General features: G+C 45.7%; 1 protein-coding gene across 8 annotated transcripts in view; it reads right to left on the bottom strand.

The window, feature by feature from the left end:
- The window catches only part of PPP1R12B (protein phosphatase 1 regulatory subunit 12B), a 218,667-nt gene extending 199,960 nt beyond the window's left edge, over positions 1 to 18,707 (bottom strand). For all 8 annotated transcript variants that reach the window (XM_062211596.1, XM_062211597.1, XM_062211598.1 and 5 more), the window contains exon 1: positions 18,282 to 18,707. In XM_062211596.1, coding sequence (XP_062067580.1) covers positions 18,282 to 18,572 — 291 coding nt within the window. In that variant the 5' untranslated portion in view covers positions 18,573 to 18,707. The remainder of the gene's footprint in view (positions 1 to 18,281) is intronic.
- Positions 18,708 to 21,927: the final 3,220 nt, after the last annotated feature.

Here is a 21,927-nt window from a genome sequence, read left to right as displayed (position 1 = left end):
GAGGGAGAGACAGGGAGACAGAGATCTTCTACCTGCTGGTTCATTCCCCATATGGCCCCAACAGTTGACTGGGCCAGGCCAAAGCCAGGAGACAGGAGCTTCTTCCAGGTCTCTCACGGGGGTGGTAGGTGTCCAAGGACTTGGGCCATCTTCCACTGCTTTCCCAGGCCACTAGAAGGGAGCTGGATCTGAAGTGGAGCACCCAGGACACAAACCAGCATACATTTGGGATGCCGGTGTTAACAGGCGGCAACTTTACCTGCTATGCCACAGCGCTGGCCCCCAATTAGACCTTAAGAGTATGACAAGCAAGCTGTAAGACATGAAAGGAAAACACAGGAGAAACACCTAGTATGGGAAAACCTAGTGTAAGTGGAGCCACAGGAAGGTTAAACTTAAGATCTAAAAGTAGTACAGAATTCCAAGTTGGAAATGACAAAAAGTGAAATTGGAAAACAGAGCAATGACAAACACTGAAGAATTTTAAGGAAGATATAAAATATTCAAATCTTCCTGGCTGAAGTCAGAAATGATTAGAAAAGTGGAGGGATATGTGTAGACCTTTCAAGAATGACAAAAAGTCCTATTTTTAAAATTTGCATGACTGTATACATTGTCAAAACTGATCAAATAAAAGATTTAAGTTTTATTCATTTTTATATGTAAAATATACCTCAATTTTTAAAATTGAGAAAGTGAGAAAAGCTTATCTAAAATTTTTAGATAGGATGGCCAAGTGCTTCCCTGCTAAGGTAGCGTTCGAGTGAAGAACTGTAGAAAGTAGAGCCAGCCAGGTGTCTAAGCGAAGGGCACGCTGGGGGCAGGAACAACGGGAACTTTTCAGAAAGAGGAAAGAGCTACTGTGGCTGGAGTGGGTTGAACAAGGGAAAGACAAGTTCTGAGAAGTAACAAGGAGAGGATCAGATCAGTTAGTGCCTGGCGGTCACAGCAATCCTCATTGAAAGACTTCTGTCTTCACTCTAGGATAACCGGAGAAACATTTCAGCACCTATCAATAATTAGGCACTGTGCTCAGACAACGTCCACAGAGTTTATGTGAACAGCATGGCCAGGATTAGAACCTGGCATGTCTAATTCCAAAATCCATAATCTTAACCACTTTGTTTTACTAACTCAACATAATAATGGGCAGTATTTACTGAGTGCTTTACTACTAATATGTTTTGAGCTAAAGAGCTTTATTATCAGATCTTCCCAATCATACATGAATGTACAAATTGGATGGCTATAAGTGGGATGAAAAGATCTTTTTAATGAAATCTTATATTGCTATTAAAAAAATGTTTTTTGCAGGGCCATTGTTATGATGCAGCAGGTTTAGCCACCCCTTGTGATGCCTATGTAATATCTGGAGTGACAGTTTGGGCCTTTGCTGCTCTGCTTCCAATCTCACTTCCTGCTAATGTGCTGGAGAAAGCAGCAAGATGGTCCAAGTACTTTCACTTCTGCCACCCATGGGATACCTGGATGGAGTTCTTTTTTTTTTTTTTTTAAGATTTATTTATTTTACTTGAAAGTCACAGAAAAGGAGAGGCAGAAAGAGAGAGAGAGAGAGAAAGAGAGAGATCCATCTTCCATCCACTGGTTCACTCCCCAAATGGCCACAACAGCTGGAGCTGAGCCAATCCAAAGCCAGGAGCCAGGAGCCAGGAGCTTCTTCCAGGTCTCCCATGTGGATGCAGGGTCCCAAGCACTTGGGCCATCTTCTACTGCTTTCCCAGTCCATAGCAAAGAGCTGGACTGGAAGTGGAGCAGCGGAACTCAAACCAGCACCCATATAGGATGCCGACATTGCAGGCGGCGGCACTATCCACTACACCACAGTGCCGGTCCCTGGAATTCTTGTCTCCTAGCTTCAGCCTGGCCACTTGGGGAGCAAACCAGCAGATGGAAGATCTCTTTCTCTGTCTTTCTCTCTCTGTGTGTCATTCTGCCTTTCAAATAAATAAATAAACAAATCTTTTTAAAAAAATTTGCAACCAGTTAAACATGGACAAAATTATATTTAATTTCTACATAAGACCAGCGCTGTGGTATAGCGGGTAAAACCGCCGCCTCCAGTGCTGGCATCCCATAAGGGCACAGGTTCAATACATGGCTGCTCCACTTCCGATTCAGCTCTCTGCTGTGGCCTCAGAAAGCTGTGGAAGATGGCCCTAGTCCTTGGGACCCTGCACCCATGTGGGAGACCCGGAAGAAGCTCCTGGTTCCTGGCTTCGGATTAGCACAGCTCAGGCTGTTGCAGCCAGCTGGGGAGTGAACCAGCGGAAGGAAGACCCCTCTCTCTCTTTGCCTCTCCTTCTCTCTCTGTGTAACTCAAACTTTCAAATAAATAAATAAATCTTTAAAAAAAAATTTGTAAAAACTAAGATGGCCTAGGAAAGAATAAAGAAAAATGAAAATAGCTGATGTGTTAGGGTGGCATTCATGGTGTGCTTTCTTTGAAACAATTTTGCTTTCATGTTATCTTATTGTTTAGCAGTAGATATATAGATGAACTAGTCAACTCTGAAACCAATTCTTCAAAGAACCTTTGGATTAATTCTCTTGGAATGGAAATAATTATACTATGTTTCTATTATTATTGAAGCTTAAGAAAACTGTAAGGTATCAACCTTCTTCAAAAGTTCTTCAAAAAACTTTACAGAACATTTTGCTTTTTCTCAAAGCATACAAACAACCACATTTTCATAGAAAACAGTATCAAGCAGAAATTTGATATTCGTGTTATAAATAGAACATTTCATTATATCTTATTTCTGTACCATGCTTAAGGTATTCCTTTAGCTTCTTTGTGGTTCTCAAATTTCTCATTTGTAAAATGATAGAGGTGGATCAGATGGTTCTATAATGTTCTTTTCACTGTAATGTCCTGGAATTTTATAATCCTCTAACAAAACAATACATATGGATAGTCCTGCAACTCTGCATATGTTTTCAAGTGGTGCTTTCGCCCTAGTAACGGTTCCTAGAGCTGAAGACATTACTGACAGGGCCGGTGTTGTGGTGCAATGGGTTAAGCCGTCACCTACAATGCCAGCATCCCACATGAGCGCCTGCTGGAGTCATGGTTGCTCCACTTCCAATCCAACTCCCTGTTCATGCACCTGGGAAAGTAGCACAAGATGGCCCAAGTACTTAGGCTCCTGCCACCTACCTGGAAGACCCAGATGAAGCTCCTGACTCCTGGCTTTAGCCTGGTAGAGCCTAACCCATCACTGCAGCCATCTGGGGAGTGAACTACCAGATAGAGGATATCTCTCTGTGTGTATTTCCCTCTCTTTCTGCTTTTCAAAATAAAAAAATAAAAAAAAAGACATTATTGTCTCATCTCACTGAGCCAATGGACCCCAAAGGAACTGGGGAGCTTGGAAATCTACAAGAGATAGCAAAATGGCTAATGATTTAGGAATTGATCTTAAATTAAAGGATGCACATGTTCATCTTGGATTGGAAAAGGCTAAGGACAGGGCCAACGCTGTGGATCAATGGGTTAAGCCATAGACTGCAGTGCTGGCATCCCATGAGTGCCAGTTCAAGTCCTGGTTGCTCCACTTCCTATCCAGATCCCTGTTAATGGCCTGGGAAAGCAGTGGAAGGTGGCCCAAGTACTTGGGCCCCTGCACCCATATGTACCCATGTAGGAGACCCAGCAGAAGCTCCTGGCTCCTGGCTTCAGCCTGGCCCAGCCCTGGCCACTGCAACCACTTGGGGAGTGAACCAATGGATGGAAGCTCTCTCTCTCTCTCTGTCTCTCCTTTGCTCTCTGCAACTCTGCCTTTCAAATAAATAAATAAATCTTAAAAAATTAAAAAAAGAAAATGCTAAGGACAAAGACTTGATTACCTTAAAATATACAAAGGCAAAGCTGTGGACAATGATCAATAATTTCCTGCACTTTTACTATGAATAGAATAATAGGAAAAGGAATAACACTAAACAGGAGGAATACAGACCAGATTCTATCTTTAAAAACTATAGGTTTCTTAGAAACTGAGATCCCTGTGAGCAGAAGCTACACCTCCTTATACCCCAACATCTACTACAGGATCTGGCATTCAGGAAGTCCTAAATAAGTAAGTGTATGGTGGCAGGAGGTGGGGGTGCAGGTGCCAATAAAGAATTATTTTAATCTTTTAAAATTCAAAGCACAGAGGTACATTATGGAGAAAAAAAAGGAAATTTATCTTCTCGATATTAAAAAAGAAGATGATGGCAATCTTCTTGCAATAATTTAGATACTGAGCTTTTGGAACAGGGTTAAAATTACACTTGGGATGCCCACATATCACATCAGAGTGCTTGGGTTCAAATCAAGACTCCACTTCCAATTCTAGTTTCTTTTAATGCACACCTTGGAAGGCATCAAGTGATAAACCAAGTACTTGGTTCTGGGCCATCATGTGGGAGACCTGGATTGGGTTCCACGCTGCCGGCTTTGGTCTGGACCAGCCCTGGCTGTTGCAGGCATATAGGGAGTGACTTAGCAAATGGAAAATTGCTCCGTCTGACGGTGCACCCCTCTGCTTTTCAAATAGCAATTTCTTTTAAATATGTGGATTTCTTTAAAATATAACTTAGACACATAAAATCAGAAACATAGGGGCTGGCACTGTGACGCAGCAGGTTAAAGCCCCAGCCTGCAGTGCCAGCATCCCACATGGGCACCAGTTCCAGTCCCGGCTGTTCCTCTTCCGATCCAGCTCTCTGCTATGGCCTGAGAAAACAGTAGAAGATGGCCCAAGTCCTTGGGCCCCTGCACCCTCGTGGGAGACCCAGAAGAAGCTCCTGGCTCCTGGCTTCAGATCGGCGCGAGTCTGGCCGTTGCAGCCAACTGAGGAGTGAACCAGCGGATAGAAGACCTCTCTCTCTCTCTCTGCCTCTCCTCCTCTCTCTGTGTAACTCTGACTTGCAAATAAATAAATAAATCTTTTTTAAAAATCAGAAAAAGAAACCTCATTATATTTCAGAATTACTTCTCTTTAAAAAATCCTAGAGCTCGGCCGGCGCCGTGGCTTAACAGGCTAATCCTCCGCCTTGCGGCGCCGGCACACCAGGTTCTAGTCCCTGTTGGGGCGCCGGATTCTATCCCGGTTGCCCCTCTTCCAGGCCAGCTCTCTGCTATGGCCCGGGAAGGCAGTGGAGGATGGCCCAAGTCCTTGGGCCCTGCATCCGCATGGGAGACTGGGAGAAGCTCCTGGCTCCTGGCTTCGGATCAGCACGATGCGCTGGCCGCAGCGGCCATTGGAGGGTGAACCAGCGGCAAAAAGGAAGACCTTTCTCTCTGTCTCTCTCTCACTATCCACTCTGTAAAAAAAAAAAAAAAAAAAAAAAAAAACCTAGAGCTTTAATGACACTGTTACAGACTGGCTATGACACGGACAGGGCTGAAGAAAGGATGTGTACACTCTCACCTCAAATTTTGTGCCAAACATTTATTTGTGTCTGTTTTAAGTTTCTTAAGCACTCAGAGTTCGAGCAACACAATCCCCCCAGTACTAGCTCGGAATGGCAGAGGATGGGTCAATGAGTGAACGGGCCCCTCACGTGGGTCCCTGTGCAGAAGGAACCCTCCAACAGGTGAAATCAAGCTCAACAGACAGAATACAAGCCGTCACCCTCCACAATCACTTTCCATTGCCCCCAGTGATTTATAATGAGGTGAGTTACTCTTTCAACTCATTTGTCATGCTTCTTACTGTCAATGGGAACACTCTAAATGTAGGGAGGAAAATCCGTGTAAGAGGCCTGACAATAAAACTGGGAAGCTGCATCCACAAGACACAAGTAAGCTGTCTTGGCACTTTAAGTCCTACCTCATAGTTAAACCAACCAACCTAAAAAATTAACCTAGAAAGAAATCTGGCAAAAATGTCACCAAGAAGCCTGTCTCCCATGAAATGTCCCTATGTAAATAAAACACTGTTCATAAAACCATGCATCCTACTGTGAAACTCACCTTCCATTAGAGGGACAGATTTCTCCTTAGCTTCCATTGTACAACACAAAGCCAACTCAGTCTCCATATGAATGCCCCCAGTGTCACCTCCATTTTCTGAGACAAGCAAACCATTTGCCCAGAGCTGACTTCCCTGAACTGATACACTTAGAATGGATGTTTTTCTCTTCTTATCTTTTCCCTTACAAGATAGGTGCCTTGTAGAGAACAACTCTGTCTTCTCCTTATATAGTCAAGTACCCTCTTTTTCTGTTTTCTTTAGAGTTTTCTCTTTGAAGTTTTCTTGCATAATGAAACTCAAGGGCTGGTAGTTGTCTTGAGGGGCAAGAAACCAAACTACCAAACTGGAATGTTGAATGTTTCAGAATAAGGGGACCTTCAGGTAAGAGTTAAAGGAGGGGGCTGGCGTTGTAGCCTAGAAGATAAAGCCACTGCCTGCAGTGCCAGCCTCCCATATGGGTGCTGGCTCCAGTCAAAGCTGCTCCACTTCCAATCCAGCTCTCTGCTATGGCCTGGGAAAACAGTAGAAGATGGCCCAAGTCCTTGAGCTCCTGCACCCGCATGGGGGACCCAGAAGCTCCTGGCTCCCGACTTCAGATCAGCCTAGCTCAGGCCTTTGTGGCCCTTTTTAGGGAGAGGGAAGGGGAGGGAGAGGAAGAGGGAGAGGGGGAGGGAGGAGAAAGCTTTCTTTTGCTGATAAATTCCCCAAATGGTTACAACTACTAGCGCTAGTCCAGACCATATCCAGGAGCCTGGAACTCCAGTAGGGTCTCCCACATGGGCAGAAGGGGCACAAATTACTTGGAGAGTGAACCAGCAGATGGAAGACCTTTCTCTATCTCTCCCTCTCACTTTCTATAACTCTACATGTCAAATAAATAAATAAAATCTTTAAAAAAAGTATTAAAGGAAAAGATATGAAAAGTGATAAGGAAAGTTTACCGCAATATCATCACTGACAAAATTTACATACAAATATTTATATAACAATCTACATCTTGGATACCATGTCAAGCCTTGCAGCAGTCAATACACTATATCTATATTATTTTTATTCATAATTTTCATAATTCACATTTTTAATGCATCATTGGTTTTTCAATTAGAAGATCAATACAAGGAGATGTGATGATAATTAGAATTAATTAATGGAATTCAGGTCTAGTCAAGACTGGCTTGACTCATCAAAATTCTGTTAAGCCATCAATGGCCACTAAACCACAGAGAAAGATGGCTAGATGTTATACGCTTCCTGATGGAATATATTCCTATCTATGATTTACTCTCACCAAAATATTCAGATCTGAATTAGGTCAAATTTTTATACGCATTTATTGACTTAACAAAAATACAGGGGACAAATAAACATGTGAACACCAAAGCAATCAGTGAGCAAAATCCAGACCGGGAAACCCTAGAATTCAAACAAATCAGTTCTTGAAAAAATAAGATACAGAAAAAAAGCCACAGATTAAGCCACAGATTAAGAGAGTCACTGGAGCTGGCGTTGTGGCACAACAGGTAAAGCTGCCACCTGCAATACTAGCATCCCATATCAGTACCGGTTTGTGTCCTGGCTGATCCACTTCTGATCCAGCCCCTGCTAATGTGCCTGGGAAGGCAGCAGAGGATGCTCCAAGTGCTGGGGCCCTTGCACTCAGGTGGGAGACCCAGAAGAGCTCCTGTCTCCTGATACCTGGCTCCTGGCTACAGCCAAGCCCAGCCAGGGTCCTTACGGCCATTCGGGGTATGAACCAGCAGATAGAAGATATCTCTCTCTCTCTCTCTCTCTGGATCTTCCTCTCTCTGTAACTCTGCCTTTCAAATAGATAAATAAATCTTTAAAGAGAGAGAGAAAGAGAATCATAAGACTCAGATAAAGCAACACAGACTTAATTTGATTCATGATCTGAACAGACCAACTGTAAAAAAGACTTTTTATGGAAAAAAAAATCAGGAAAATTTAAACACTACTGAATATTTTTGATGTTTAAGGAATAAGAATTCAATTTTTAGGTATGCTGTTGAAATCGTTATTGTTGGGGCCAGCGCCGTGAGCAGCCTGCGGTTCCAGCATCCCATGTGAGTGCCAGGTTCTAGTCCCGGTTGCTCCTCTTCCAGCCCAGCTCTCTGCTGTGGCCCAGGAGGGCACCAGAGGATGGCCCAGGTGCTAGGGCCCTGCATCCACGTGGGAGACCAGGAAGAAGCACCTGGCTCCTGGCTTTGGATCGGCCCAGCGCCGGCCGTAGCAGCCATTTGGGGGGTGAACCAACGGAAGGAAGACCCTTCTCTCTCTCTCTCTCTCAGTGTCTAACTCTATCTGTCAAATAAATTAAAAAAAAAAAAAAGAAATTGTTATTGTTTTATTTAATTTTCTATTTTTAGACACATATATTGAGATATTTACAAATAAAATTGTGTATTATCTGGGATTGGCTATAAAATATCCAGTGCATTGGGAACAAGAAAAAGGAATCTATAAAATGAAATAAGATTTATCATAAGTTGGTAATTTTTGAGAATTTATTTTACCACCCTCTCTACTTTTGAGTTCTACAGTACACCATAATAAAAAAGCTGCTCAAAAAAAAGTGAGTCACCAAGCCAAAAAATTCATATGAAAAGTCACAATTTATGCCCGATATGATTGATATTTATGGCACATTGTGCTATATTTCAATATATTAAGTATAAAGTCATTTCCAAGATCTTGTATAGCCTATCCCATAACTACAATGAACTACAATGTTCCATTGGAAACCACATGCATGTCAATTTCTAGTACTGAGAACTAAAGCTGCAGTTTTACAACTGAATTGCCTCAAGAAAATGCTTGATAAAACTTCAAGCCCCTAAAATTTATTCAAATTGGTTACAATCTAAGATCTGAGAGTTAACAATTTTTTTTATTTAAGTTTTATTTATTGTGGCCAGCGCTGTGGCATAGTGGGTTAAGCCGCCGCCTGCAGTACCAGCATCCCGTATGGGCGCCAGTTCGGGTCCCAGATGCTCCACTTTCAATCCAGCTCTCTGCTATAGCCTGGGAAGGCAGTGAAGATGGCCCAAGTGCTTGGACCCCTGCACCCCCGTGGGAGACCGGGAAGAAGCTCCTTGCTCCTGGCTTCAGATCGGCGCAGCTCCACCCGTTGTGGCCAGCTGGGGAGTGAACCAGCGGATGGAAGACTTCTCTCTCTCTGCCTCTCCTTCTCTCTCCGTGTAACTCTGACTTTCAAATAAATAAATAAATTTTTTTAAAAAAAGTTTTTATTTATTTACTTTCACTTTATTTGAAAGACAGAGATCTTCCATCTGCTGGTTTACTTCCCAGTTGCCTATAACAGCCAGGTTTTGGCCCGGTCAAAGCCAAAAGGACACAACTCTATCTGAGCCTCCCACCTGGGTGGCAGGGACCCAAGGACTTGAGCCATCATCTGCAGCCTTCCAGGGTGTGCGTCAGCAGGAAGCTGGATTGAAAGCAGAAGAGCTGGGACTAAAACCAGGCATGCTAATATGGTATGTGTACATGCCAAGTGGGGACTTAAGTGTTGTACCAAACACCTACCCCAAGGAACAATTTTTTAGATTACACTTCAAAAGAGGAAAAAAAATCTAACACAGTCACAGACAACAACAACAAATTGATCAACTTCTAAATTAGCAATCCCAATGAGGTTTCAATTCCTTATCCAATATAAAATTCCGGACCAAGATCTGTAATCCAGATTTATTCTAACTATGTTGAACCACTAAAGACTTACTGAAGATCCCAAACCTGCATCTTTCACCACCTTTTAGTATAGAAGATCTTTTTTTTTTTTAATTTTATTTTTGACAGGCAGAGTGGATAGTGAGAGAGAGAGACAGAGAGAAAGGTCTTCCTTTTTGCTGTTGGTTCACCCTCCAATGGCCGCTGCATCGTGCTGATCTGAAGCCAGGAGCCAGGTGCTTCTCCTGGTCTCCCATGCGGGTGCAGGGCCCAAGCACTTGGGCCATCCTCCACTGCCTTCCCGGGCCATAGCAGAGAGCTGGCCTGGAAGAGGGGCAACCGGGACAGAATCCGGCACCCCAACCGGGACTAGAACCCAGTATGCCGGCGCCAAAAGGCGGAGGATTAGCCTGTTAAGCCACGGCGCCGGCCAAGGTATAGAAGATTTAAACATAAGTTTTACGGACAAACACAATAAAGAGAGTCACAAAGACTGATGAATATAGTTCCATCTCCACTCCAAGAGCCGGAGCACTAGTGCAAAAAATCAGTGGTAATAGCAACCAGCTAGTTTGGAGGCTATTTCCAAAATTCAACTTAGTTTCTTAAACGTACCTACTGGTAAGTAAAAAGTAACAAAAGCACAAAATGAGGCCCAGAATAAACATTCAGTAAGTAAATGTAAGAGAATGAATGGCAGAACAAACTGTGGTACTAATCTCCCTATCACCGATCCCCAAGGCTGCCTTCCAGTGAAAGCGATAATGAGCAGGAAATAGATCAAATCAGGCTGGGAAGTAAAATAATCTAAAGGGGCTAATCAGCCCATCAGCTAACAGGGGTCTAGCCTTTCTGCCTCTAGTGTCGGGTTTAACATCCTGAAATATTCTTAATTCATAAATAACAAAATCACTGTAAGTCAGAAGTCAGTGTTGAAGCAGTCATGTCATATACTTTAAATTACAATCATATTGAAGGAAAATCTAATTTCCTGCTTTCAGAAGTCAATAGAAATTAACTTGTTATCCTTAATAGTAAAATAAACTTATATAATCTCCATGAAAATCCTCAAAAATATCTATTTTTTAAATATATGTCCTGCATACAGACCAGCAATCAGTTTCTTAAAAAAAAAATAAAAAATTGACAGATAGAGTTAGACAGTGAGAGAGAGAGACAGAAAGGTCTTCCTTTTGTTGGTTCACCCCCAAAATGGCCGCTATGGCCAGCGCATCGTGCTGATCCAAAGCCAGGAGCCAGGAGCCTCCTCCTGGTCTCCCATGTAGGTGAAGGGCCCAAGCACTTGGTTCGTCCTCCACTGCCTTCCCGGGCCACAGCAGAGAACTGGACTGGAAGTGGAGCAACCAGGACTAGAAACTGGCGCCCATATGGGATGCCAGCACCGCAGACAGGGGATTAACCAAGTGAGCCATGGTGCCAGCCCCATATTTACTTAATACAATGAGTACTAGGGAAAAAAAATATCTGAAGGCAATACATAAAGTGCCAGTGATTTTTATTTCTGAGCAGATTGGTTTTTGAATCACTTTCAATTTTTTCTTTATACTTTCATTTTCTTTTTAAAGATTTATTTGAAAGGCAGAGTTACACAGAGAAGGATGGAGAGGCAGAGAGAGAAAGAAAGGTCTTCCATCCGCTGGTTCACTCTCCAGATGTCTGCAACAGCCGGAGCTATGTCAATCCAAAGTCAGGAGCCAGGAGCTTCTTTCGGGTCTCCCATGCGGATGCAGGGACCCAAGGACTTAAGCCATCTTCTACTGCTTTCCCAGGCCATAGCAGAGAGCTGGATTGGAAGTGGAGCAGCCAGGTCTCGAATTGGCACCCATGTGGGATGCCGGCACTGCAGGCCGATGGCTTTACCCACTACACTACAGCACACACACACCCTTTTTTTTTTCTTTAAGAATTAGAGACGGCCGGTGCCGTGGCTTAACAGGCTAATCCTCCGCCTTGCGGCGCCGGCACACCAGGTTCTAGTCCTGGTCAGGGCGCCGGATTCTATCCCGGTTGCCCCTCTTCCAGGCCAGCTCTCTGCTATGGCCCGGGAAGGCAGTGGAGGATGGCCCAAGTGCTTGGGCCCTGTACCCGCATGGGAGACCAGGAGAAGCACCTGGCTCCTGGCTTCGGATCAGTGAGATGAGCCGGCCGCAGCGGCCATTGGAGGGTGAACCAACGGCAAAAAGGAAGACCTTTCTCTCTGTCTCTCTCACTGTCCACTCTGCCTGTCAAAAAAATAAATAAATAAATAAATAAAAATAAAAATAAAAGAATTAGAGACAATGTAGTCTGCAATAGAAAACAGTGTTAAAAGCACATACTCAGGGCCAGCATTGTGATGTAGCAGGTTAAGCCTCCACCAGCGATGCCAGCATCCCATATGGATGCAGGTTCAAAATCCAGCAGCTCCACTTCCAATCCAACTCCCTGTTAATGTGCCTAGGAAAGCAGCAGAAGATGGCCCAAGTGCTGGGGACTCTGCCACCAAGACCCAGATGAAGCTCCTGGCTACTGGCTTCAGAATGGCCCAGCACTGGCTGTTGTGACCATCTGATGAGTATAGCAGTGGGTGGAAGATCTCTCTGTATCTCCCTCTCTCTCTACTAAAAGTACTTCAAATGATCCCTTGACCAGAGTAAATAGTATGAGTAGGAACCAGTATTAATTACTACTATTACCATTGCTACTGCTGCTGTTACTAGTGTTATTATTAAGTCACTAAAAAAAAATACTACAACTATTAAAATGGATATATATATATATGGCAACACCAAATGCAGGCAATGATGTATTATGTACTTTTCTGTGTCTCCCCAACTTCATGTTGAAATCTTAATGCTAGGGGCCCAGTGTTGTAGTGCAGCAGGTTGAGTCACCAGCAGTAAAGCCAGTAAACAATACTGGGATGCTGGTTCGAGCCCCAGCTGCTCCTCTTCTCTCTGGTTCCCTGCTCATGTGCCTGGGAAAGCAGTGGAAAAAGGCCCAACTACTTGGACCCCTTCCCTCCAACATGAGAGACCTTGATGGAGTTCCAGTCCCACCCCCACCCCGCTCCGCCAGTTGCAGCCATTTGGGGAGTGAACCAGAGGATGGAAGATCTCTCTCCATATAATTCTGTAACTCTGTCAAATAAATAAATAAATCTAAGAAAGAAGAGAAAGGAAAAAAATCTCAATGCTGAATGTGACATTAGGAAGTGTGGTTTTTAGAAAGTAAATTAGGTCAAGGAGCCCTCATGAAAGCGATTAGTACCCTATAAGGAGACACAAAAGCCTGACCTCATCTTTCTGCTCTCCATCATGTAAGGACACAGCTAAAAAGACAGCTGCCTGTACACTAGGGAAAGGGGCCACAGCAAAACCCTGCTGGCATCCTGATCTCAAACTTCCAACTTCTAGGACTTAAACAAATGCATGTCTGTTGTTCAAGCCATCCAAGCAGTCCAAATGAAGACAGGACACAGGGTAACCTGAACTCATTCAGGCTGTTTGGAATGCAAAATGGCAGGGGCCACATAGTTTGGTAGTTTCTTACAAGGTTAAACAATCATTACAAGACTAAGTTTGACCAAATGAAATGAAAAATTACAAATACACAAAAAAACTGTATAACAACGTTTATAGAGGATTGATTTATTGCTGCCAAAAGCTGGAAATAACCCAAATGTCCTTTAAGTGGCAAACGGACAAACTGTGGTGCATCTTTCAGTGAGAACGACCAACAAAGCACCACAACCCGCAACAACGCAACGTGGCACACAAAAGCAGCCGGACCCACACGCTTCACATGGCCTGATTCTATCCACATGCACTACGGCTCCAGGGACTGAAAGTGCTGGCTGCTGCCGTGGGCGGGGGCTGTGCCCACGAAGCAGACTGGATGCATCCAAAGGCGCAGTAAGAAGCGCTGGGAGTAATGGTCAGGTTCCATATCCTGATTCCGGTGGAAGCTGTACGACTATACAGAGAATGCCACACAAAAAGGAGTGACTCATATATAAAGTATATCTTAATTATAAAATATTTTAAAATAAAAACAGACAACGATTTAAGTTACAGCAAGGCTTGTCCGCCTCGTTAGCAGAACAGTGTTTACGTACACCAACAGCCTGCCTGTCCTAAAACATGCAGACTGGACAAGTCAACGGCAGTGTGCAGTCACTTGCCAGGACTTGGGGAATGTGGAAGGTGCGCAGCAGGGAAGCTGCCCGGTGGGAATGCCTGCCTCCCCTGTCAGACTTCCCAGTCTGAGTCCCAGCCCCTCCACTTCCTGCTAATGCACACGCTGGGAGGCAGCAGGTGAAGACTCCAGTACTGGGGTCCTCGCCCCCTGTGGCAGATCTGATTGAGTTCCAGACTCCTGGCCCCAGCCTGGTCCAGCGCGGCTGATCTCACTTTCACTTGCTTCCTTCTCCCCCCATCCCCCTCGTGTGTGTGTGTGTGTGTGTGTGTGCGTGCGCTCGCCTTTCAAAGTGAAAAAACAAAAACATGGGAAGGGGTGGGTGTTAGGCCTAGCAGTTAAGGCACCAGTTAAGATGCCCACATCCCTCTGGTTCTCGCTCCTGACCAGTTTCCAGCTAATGGAGACCCTGGGAGGCAGCAGGGATAGCCCAAGTAATAGGGTTCCTGACCCCCTCCTGGGAGACCAGCTCCCAGCTTCAGCCCAGTCCTGTCCCAGTCATTGTGCCGGCATCTGGGGAGTGAACCAGCAAATGGGAGCTCCTCCTTGTCTCTCAACTAAACAAACAAACAAGAAGAGAGGGGGAGGGATGTGGCTAAGGAACAAACAAGTCAATTGCATCTGTACTTTCAAACAAACAAAGGAAAAACCAGCCTGATTTCCCAATCTGGCTTTGAAATCTACTACGGTGTGGAAAGTTGGACATGGCCAGGGGCCAGGTGCCCAACACAGTCTGATGCTCACATTAGCCCCTGTGAAATGACTCAGGATGCACAATAATGAAGGAGCCAACAGATTTTTCTGAATCCCACATTGCTTTGAATCAGACACTACACAGAATCCAGTGTCCAGGATAAGGCAAAAGTCACTTCACAGATGAACTCCGAGAGAAGTAAAGAATTCCGAATAAAAGAAAAAGAGTTACAAACACAATTTTATTTCACCACGCAAGTTGGCACACATAATATAGGACTATAACAGTGAACTAACTACATTGTCCTCTTAGGCGTCTTCTGTCTCACTGCAAACATGAACTGCTCTGCCTACCTTCCTTCCCTCATCTGTCCCCGAGTCCACATCTCTTCCAGGGATATATATAATTTTAACTGCCTGAGGCTACCAGGTCAATTTGAGGCAGTTCTATGACCAGGGCTACAATTGAATCCAGTCTGGCTCATCCTAGGAGTCAAAACTTGAACACTGAGACCATCACAAAGCCAACCTGACTTTGAGTCAAGTATGGAATTATTCTAATCTCTCTGGGGTCCTTCCCTGAAGACTGCCCAGAGTGGGCCAGAGACGAGATCTGTGGGAGCTGACGTCAGTGTCCCTCACCCACGGAGTCCACAGGAGAGCACCACTGGAGCAGGGACTGAAGGAATAAGCAGGCGTCTTTTTAACAAATCTTAGAAGATTTCCTTTCCGAAAGCAAACATTTACTTCTTACAACAGCCCAGTGATCTGGTAGATACACTTTCTAAGAGCCTGTTTCTAGACCTAGTGCACCTAAGATGACCATAATTCTAAGGATACCAAGATTGGTGCTAATAATCAACATTGCTAAAAAAACAAATGAAACTTTAGGGCCAGTGCTGTGGCTCACTTGGCTAATCCTTCGCCTGTGGTGCCGGCATCCCACATAGGCACCGGATTCTGTCCCGGCTGCCCCTCTTCCAGTCCAGCTCTCTGCTGTGGCCCAGGAGTGCAGTGGAGGATGGCCCAGGTGATTGGGCACCTGCACCCGCATGGGAGACCAGGAGGAAGCACCTGGCTCCTGGCTTCGGATCGGCACAGCGTGTTGGCCACAACGTGCCGACCGTAGCAGCCACTTGGGGGGTGAACCAACGGAAAAAGGAAGACCTTTCTCTCTGTCTCTCTCTCTCACTGTCTAATTCTACCTGTCAAATAAGTAAAATAAATAAAAAATTAACTTTGAAAAGCAGCAGTCTACGTGGCATCATTAGCACCCACACCCCTTCCTTACAGTGCGCACACACAAGTACAGCAGTTCCTGTGTGAGCAAACAAGTGCTTTCAAGGGTTCCTTCAGCAGATTAACACCGCCCTCCTTGGGCTCTCTTGGACACGAAATGCCCAGACAACAAATCTTAATTTATTCACTGAAACTGAGTTAGCCTACATCAGTGTCTAAGGTTTTCATCAGAGTTGGCCTAACCTCCAAGATCCTTCTTACCCCAGCTTATTTCAAGTATTATTAATAGGACTCCTGGAGTTCGTTATCTTTGACTCAAGCACCTCGTGGCCCTAACAAAGGCTGCCAAGAAAGAAAGGTCTCCAAGTCAGAAGTAGCACCAAGGCGCTACAACCTGCAGTGCAGGGTCAGCAGTGACCTTGTGCGAGGAGGAGAAAAATCCCTCCCTGTATCACGTGGGGGCTCTTCCAACATGCCAAGACGATAATCCACAGCTGGCCAAGTAGCCACGGCAAAGCAACCACCCACATAACGCATACCATGCTCTCTAACAGGTGGGTGTGGTGACTGAGTGATTCAGATAACTACACCGCTCACATCTCACAGGACAATCAGAACTAATGGAGCGGGTTCAGCGCCTGGTGGCTGCGGTCTAACCTTTCAAAATAACCTTTTAGAGTGCTTCCCACCAGGGAGAAACACTGTAACTCTTTGGAAAGGACTCTTTGGAAAGGCTACTTGTCTTGATGCAAACAGATGGTTTCTCAACAGAAGCTTCTTTCAACCTCAAGTCTCTGAGAAGCTTAACCTCTACCTGAATTTGACTCACACTGAATACAGCCCTGTCAATGGAGCATTTGCAGCTGGGGTGGAGGCAGGGGACAACCCATAGCTGTCACCGCTCCTGCAGGAGCTGAGCTGAGAGGTGCTGCACTCCCTGGTCTGGGCTGGCGGAGAAGAGGGCAGGAAAGGTCCTGAGCCCAGAAAAGCGGTTCCCTGCTGTGGGGATCCGCCAGGGGTGACCGCGAAGGCAGGGCTTTTCTCAGGGCCAAATCTAAACGGGTGTGGGGAGGACCAGACTTCCCTAGCCGGGTAACCTTAAAGGAAGCAAAGCTACTGAGTTACACTTGGAAAACTGCTTCAGCGGAAGAGTGATTCCAAAAAGAGCACACGGACTAGAAAGCCGGATTCTATTTCTCTATCTTCCATGAACCCATAACAAGATTTTATCAAGAACCCAGAACTCAATCTCTTTCACACCCCAAACACACTTGAAAAATAAGAATTTACTTCCCCAACGAGTTCACGTGGCTCTTGGTTTCTATCCTATTTTATACTCATCTCCTTTGTAAGAGGGAGACGGCGCGCAGCAATTTAAATCTGACAAATACATACGTAGAGGCTGCTCTTTCTCTCCTAATCTTGCACAGGCAACAGCTTTGTCTGAGCTTCCGTTTCCTCTGTAAAATGGGAGTAACACCTGCCACACCCACTTCAGAAGATCGCCCCGTGGAGACTTAGGGAAGACAGAAGAAGTAATTTTTAAACAGCAAAGCACTAGACAAACATTGTCCCTACCTTTGGTGGGAAAGAAAAAAGGTGGAGGGGAAGAGAAATCTCTTCCACCTTGAAAGAGATGGATGGAAACAAAATGAGGAGGGATTTTAAGCTATTGGCTGAACAGAAGCGCAGTCTGACAAAGTTAATTATTTACAAGTGGATACTTGGGCATTCCCTTTGCCCAGACAGAAGAAAAACTAAGGAAGACTTAAGAGTAGGTGCCCAGCTCTCAGCTCACCAAAATAACTGATGAAGTTCAACTGGGGAGAGAGGGCGGAGTTAGCTAGGGCAGTCGGAATATACAGAATATTGTTGCATAAGACGAAAGCGAAGGTGTTATTTTCAAGCATGGAACTGTCAGGTCATCCTCAATCCATCTACTATAAGCTATACACATGAAAAACAGAACGCCTAGTCCATAGGTATCGGACAGCCGGAAGGGACTTCGTAGCCCAGATCTCATGGGAAGCCCTTACGTAGCCGGTGGCACTGTTGGAAAGAAAATAAGACACCCTAACAAGGAGGTCAGGGGCGTCCCGGGAGCTCCCCGAGACCCGCGTGCCTCGCCAGGGCACACACGTACTGAGGAATCTAAGCTGTTCTTGAATGGGGCCACGCGGGCAGAGACCTGAATCTTCTGCAAGGACACAGGGCTGTGCCCACGAGCGCCGCGGGGCAGGGCACACGGACCGGGCGGCTAATCGATAGGGATAACACCGGGTCCCGATCCCCAGGAACCATGACAGCCCCAGCAGGTGGAGGGAAATACAAACGCTGACCGGGCGTCGGGGCGACCCCCGCGGGGGCAGGTGGCCCAGAGAGGCTGTGCCCGAGCGCCAGGGCTCGGCGGGCACACGGGGCGGCTCGCGGGGGGCCGGACGCCGGGGAGACCGGCCGGGGAGTTACCTGGTGCAGGGCTGTCAAGCCGTCCACGTTGACCGTGTTGATGTCGGCTCCTCGGGCCAGGAGCTTCTTCACCTCGTCGGTGTCCCCGCTAGAGCAGGCGGCCAGGAAGACCGCGCCGTCCTCGAAGCGGACCCTGGGGCTCCCGCGCCGCGTCGGCTGCTGTCGCCCCGCGCCTCGCCGCTCCGCGGGCTCCTGCTCTGTCAGCGAGCCCCGCCAGCGCCGCAGCTGCTCAGCGCGCCGCATTCGCGCCGACTCTGCCCGCTTCCCGCCCAGGTGCTCCAGCTCCGCCATGGCTCCGGCCTCGGCAGCTGCCGAAACTATATCACCACTGGATTGCAGTAGCGGCTCGGGGTGCCGCTGCCCGCCTCCCTCACAGCGCTTCAGCCAGGAGCAGAAGGCGGAGACCGCCGCGCCGCCATCTTTACTCCTCCCGCCGCTAGCACCGCCCGCGCGCTCCTTTGGCTTCACTACGCAGGCGCTGCCCGGGCCCCGGGTCCTCACGGGACTTGTAGTAATTTTTCCTGCCCTAAGGGCACGCCGTGGCCGTAAGTGAACTACAAATCCCAGGATTCCGCATAAGAGAGGCAGAACCCGCTGCTCGGTCCTCCGCCGCTGGAGCCCGCGGGGTCACCTTTGCCCCAAAGCTGGGACTGCCTCTCCAACCCCCTGTCAGCCTCTTCCTCTGGGCATTTTGGGAGTCGTAGTTTATTCTCGCCGTGACTGCCAACTAATCCGAGCTGCCCAAAGATCACATCGCACCTCTGGGGTGGAAAGGTGGCCGACATGATCTTCGTTTTCTAGTGGGGAGAATGAGCAGGAAAGTGCCCTTAGGGTCCGTGTCCGTGCGTGGACACGTTGACGTCACAGAAAATGTACCAGTGAGTGGTACCTTCAGGACTGCGTGTTGTAGCCCACAGGACACTTTCTCCACGCCCGGGGTAGTGGAGAGCGCTGAAGCTCCGAATTCGATGGAAGCCACGCCCACGGACTTGGAGCCGATCCCTGTGTGGGAATCAACAGCTGATAGGGTCGGTGCGGGTCAGGTGTGGTCACGCCTGCCGGAGGCCTAGCACGTGTCTGCTCATAAGTGTTGATTCTCCTTTCTTCCTCCTCCTCCCCGACGCTTGTCATCGATCTTAAATTATTGTAAGACAGAATGAATGTTTGATCTTCGTGATTTTCCCCCCAAAGCTTCAGAAAGATAATATGGAACATACTAAACCTCTCTTAAGGCAGTAAGTGGGACGTTTTCATATTCAGCATGAACTTGGTTATAAAGTCTATGTCCTTCTGACTGATTTAATAACTATACCCTACAGACCCTCAGCCCTGGACAAAACAGAATTAAATGCACTATTACTAATGAATGAGAATATATGCAAGTATTAGATTCTTAAATATTCCTGGCGCCAGAGTTGTGGAGTAGCTGGTGAAGCCGCCACCTACAGTGCCAACATCCCATAAGGACGCAGGTTCGAAACCCGGCTGCTCCACTTCAATCCAGCTCTCTGCTGTGGCCTGGGATAGCAGTAGAAGATGGCCCAGGTCCTTGGGCCCCTGCACCCGCATGGGAGACCCGGAAGAAGCTCCTGGCTCCTGACTTTGGATTGGTCCAGCTCCAGCCATTTCAGTCATTTGGGGTGTAAACCAGTAAATGGAAGACCTCTCTCTCTGTCTCTCCCTCTCACTGTCTGTAATTCTACCTTTAAAATAAATAAATAAAATCTTTAAAAAAATAACTTGCACAAATGATTAGGGCATTATAAAAGGACACTTTAATATATTCTGTCATGTAAACCTTTGCCTGTTCCTCAGTTTCCCCCGAAGTGAACTGGAAATCATGCACTGAAGAAATAAGCAAATCAGTGACTTGAGAGCCTCAAATGAAAAGTGACATATCAATTCAAAATATTATCATGTGTAATAAGTGTGTCCACCACAAGGTTTGGTTGGGTATTCTTAAATACCTTATAATAAATACTAAGTAAGTCTTTCAGCATCTTTGTGAATAACAATGTGCATAAAAGTCAACAATACATTATACAACCTTGTTTTACTTATTATATGTGTTCATATACAGTTAACCTAAAACAGCCTGTCTTATCATTTATTGTAATTAAAAATCTTTGCGAGATTTACTTTGTAGTTGTCAACAGGGAACTCTTTGTATTCCATCTCAGTCTCTTACTGATATTTAAAATTCCACAAGCTCCCAAATAGAGTTTCTAAGGAATAAAAGAGAAATTGATATTGGAGTCATCATTGTAGCACCACGAGTTAAGCTGCTGCTTACAACGAGGGCATCCCATGTGCTTCTGAGCCAGCTCCCTGCTGATGTGCCCGGGAATGCAGTGGATAACAACGGTCCAAGCACTTGGGTCCTGCCACTCACGTCGGAGACCCGGATGGAATCCTGGGCTCCTGGGTTCAGCATGGCCAAACCATGGCTGTTGTGGCCATTTGGGGAGTGAACCAGTGGATGAAGGATCTCTGTCTTCCTCTGTCTCTCTGTCACTCTGTCTTTCAAATAAATAAAATAAATTTTCTTAAAAAGAAATTGATATTAATCAAATAGGAGTAAATACTTAGCTACAAGCTTACCCCTCTTGAAAATCCTTGGGCACTAGTTTAGTGTTATGTTTCTGGTACAAATAGCTGCTCAAATATATAACATATGTGATTCCTATTATACTGAAACACTTCTGATACTGGGGTAAACATTTCAGGGATCGATAGCATTGTTTCTTTTGGCTGTATTTTTTTTTTTTTTTTACATTCAGGAACAAGAAATATCTGGCTCCAGTTGTATAAATAGGCTAAAATTAGCCAAGTCCTACTTTCCCAAGAGGCTTGAGCTTAAGTTTCAGCAAGAAATCCACCTCACTACCAGGAATGTCCAGGGAGCAGGAAGTACTTCCTCACTGTACTGATCTGTACTGATTTCATTTGCTTCTCTTCTCCTCCTCCTCTTTTCCCTCTTCCTTCTCCTTCTTTTTTTTTTTTTTTAGATTTATTTATTTATTTGAAAGTCAGAGTTACACAGAGATAGGAGAGGCAGAGACAGAGAGAGAGGTCTTCCATCCTCCTGTTCATTCCCCAATGGCTGCAACGGCTGGAGCTGCGCCGATCTGAAGCCAGGAGCCAGGAGCTTCTTCTGGGTCTCCCACACAGGTGCAGGGGCCCAAGCACTTGAGCCATCTTCTACTGCTTTCCCAAGCCATAACAGAGAGCTGGATCGGAAATGGAGCAGCCTGGACTGGAACCGGCCCCCATAAAGGATGCTGGTGCTTCAGGCCAGGGCGTTAACCGCTGCACCACAGCGCCGGCCCCTTTCTTTTTTTTTTTTTTTTTTTTTTTTTTTGTGATGTTACAGTGCAATACCTTCTTTGGATATTTGACATAAAAATATAAGTAACTAAATTACTTGAGTAATTTAAGTGTATAACTACCTGGAGAGAAAGGAATGTATCTTCTAGCTTGGTGATTTCTGAATGTAGTAATGATTATGATCGAATCAATGTAACTGACTTAGCAAAAAATGCACAAAAACATTAATCTACCTATAATAACTTGAATTTTTTCAAAATTAAAATCTTATTAGTGTTTTTCTAAAACATCTTCTAACCAGAGCTCTCCAAGAACAAAC

The sequence above is a fragment of the Lepus europaeus genome, chromosome 14, assembly GCF_033115175.1.
Source record: "Lepus europaeus isolate LE1 chromosome 14, mLepTim1.pri, whole genome shotgun sequence".
Lineage (NCBI taxonomy): Eukaryota > Metazoa > Chordata > Mammalia > Lagomorpha > Leporidae > Lepus > Lepus europaeus.
The sequence above is the reverse complement of the archived record's forward strand: the minus strand, read 5'-3'. Positions and strand labels throughout refer to the sequence as shown.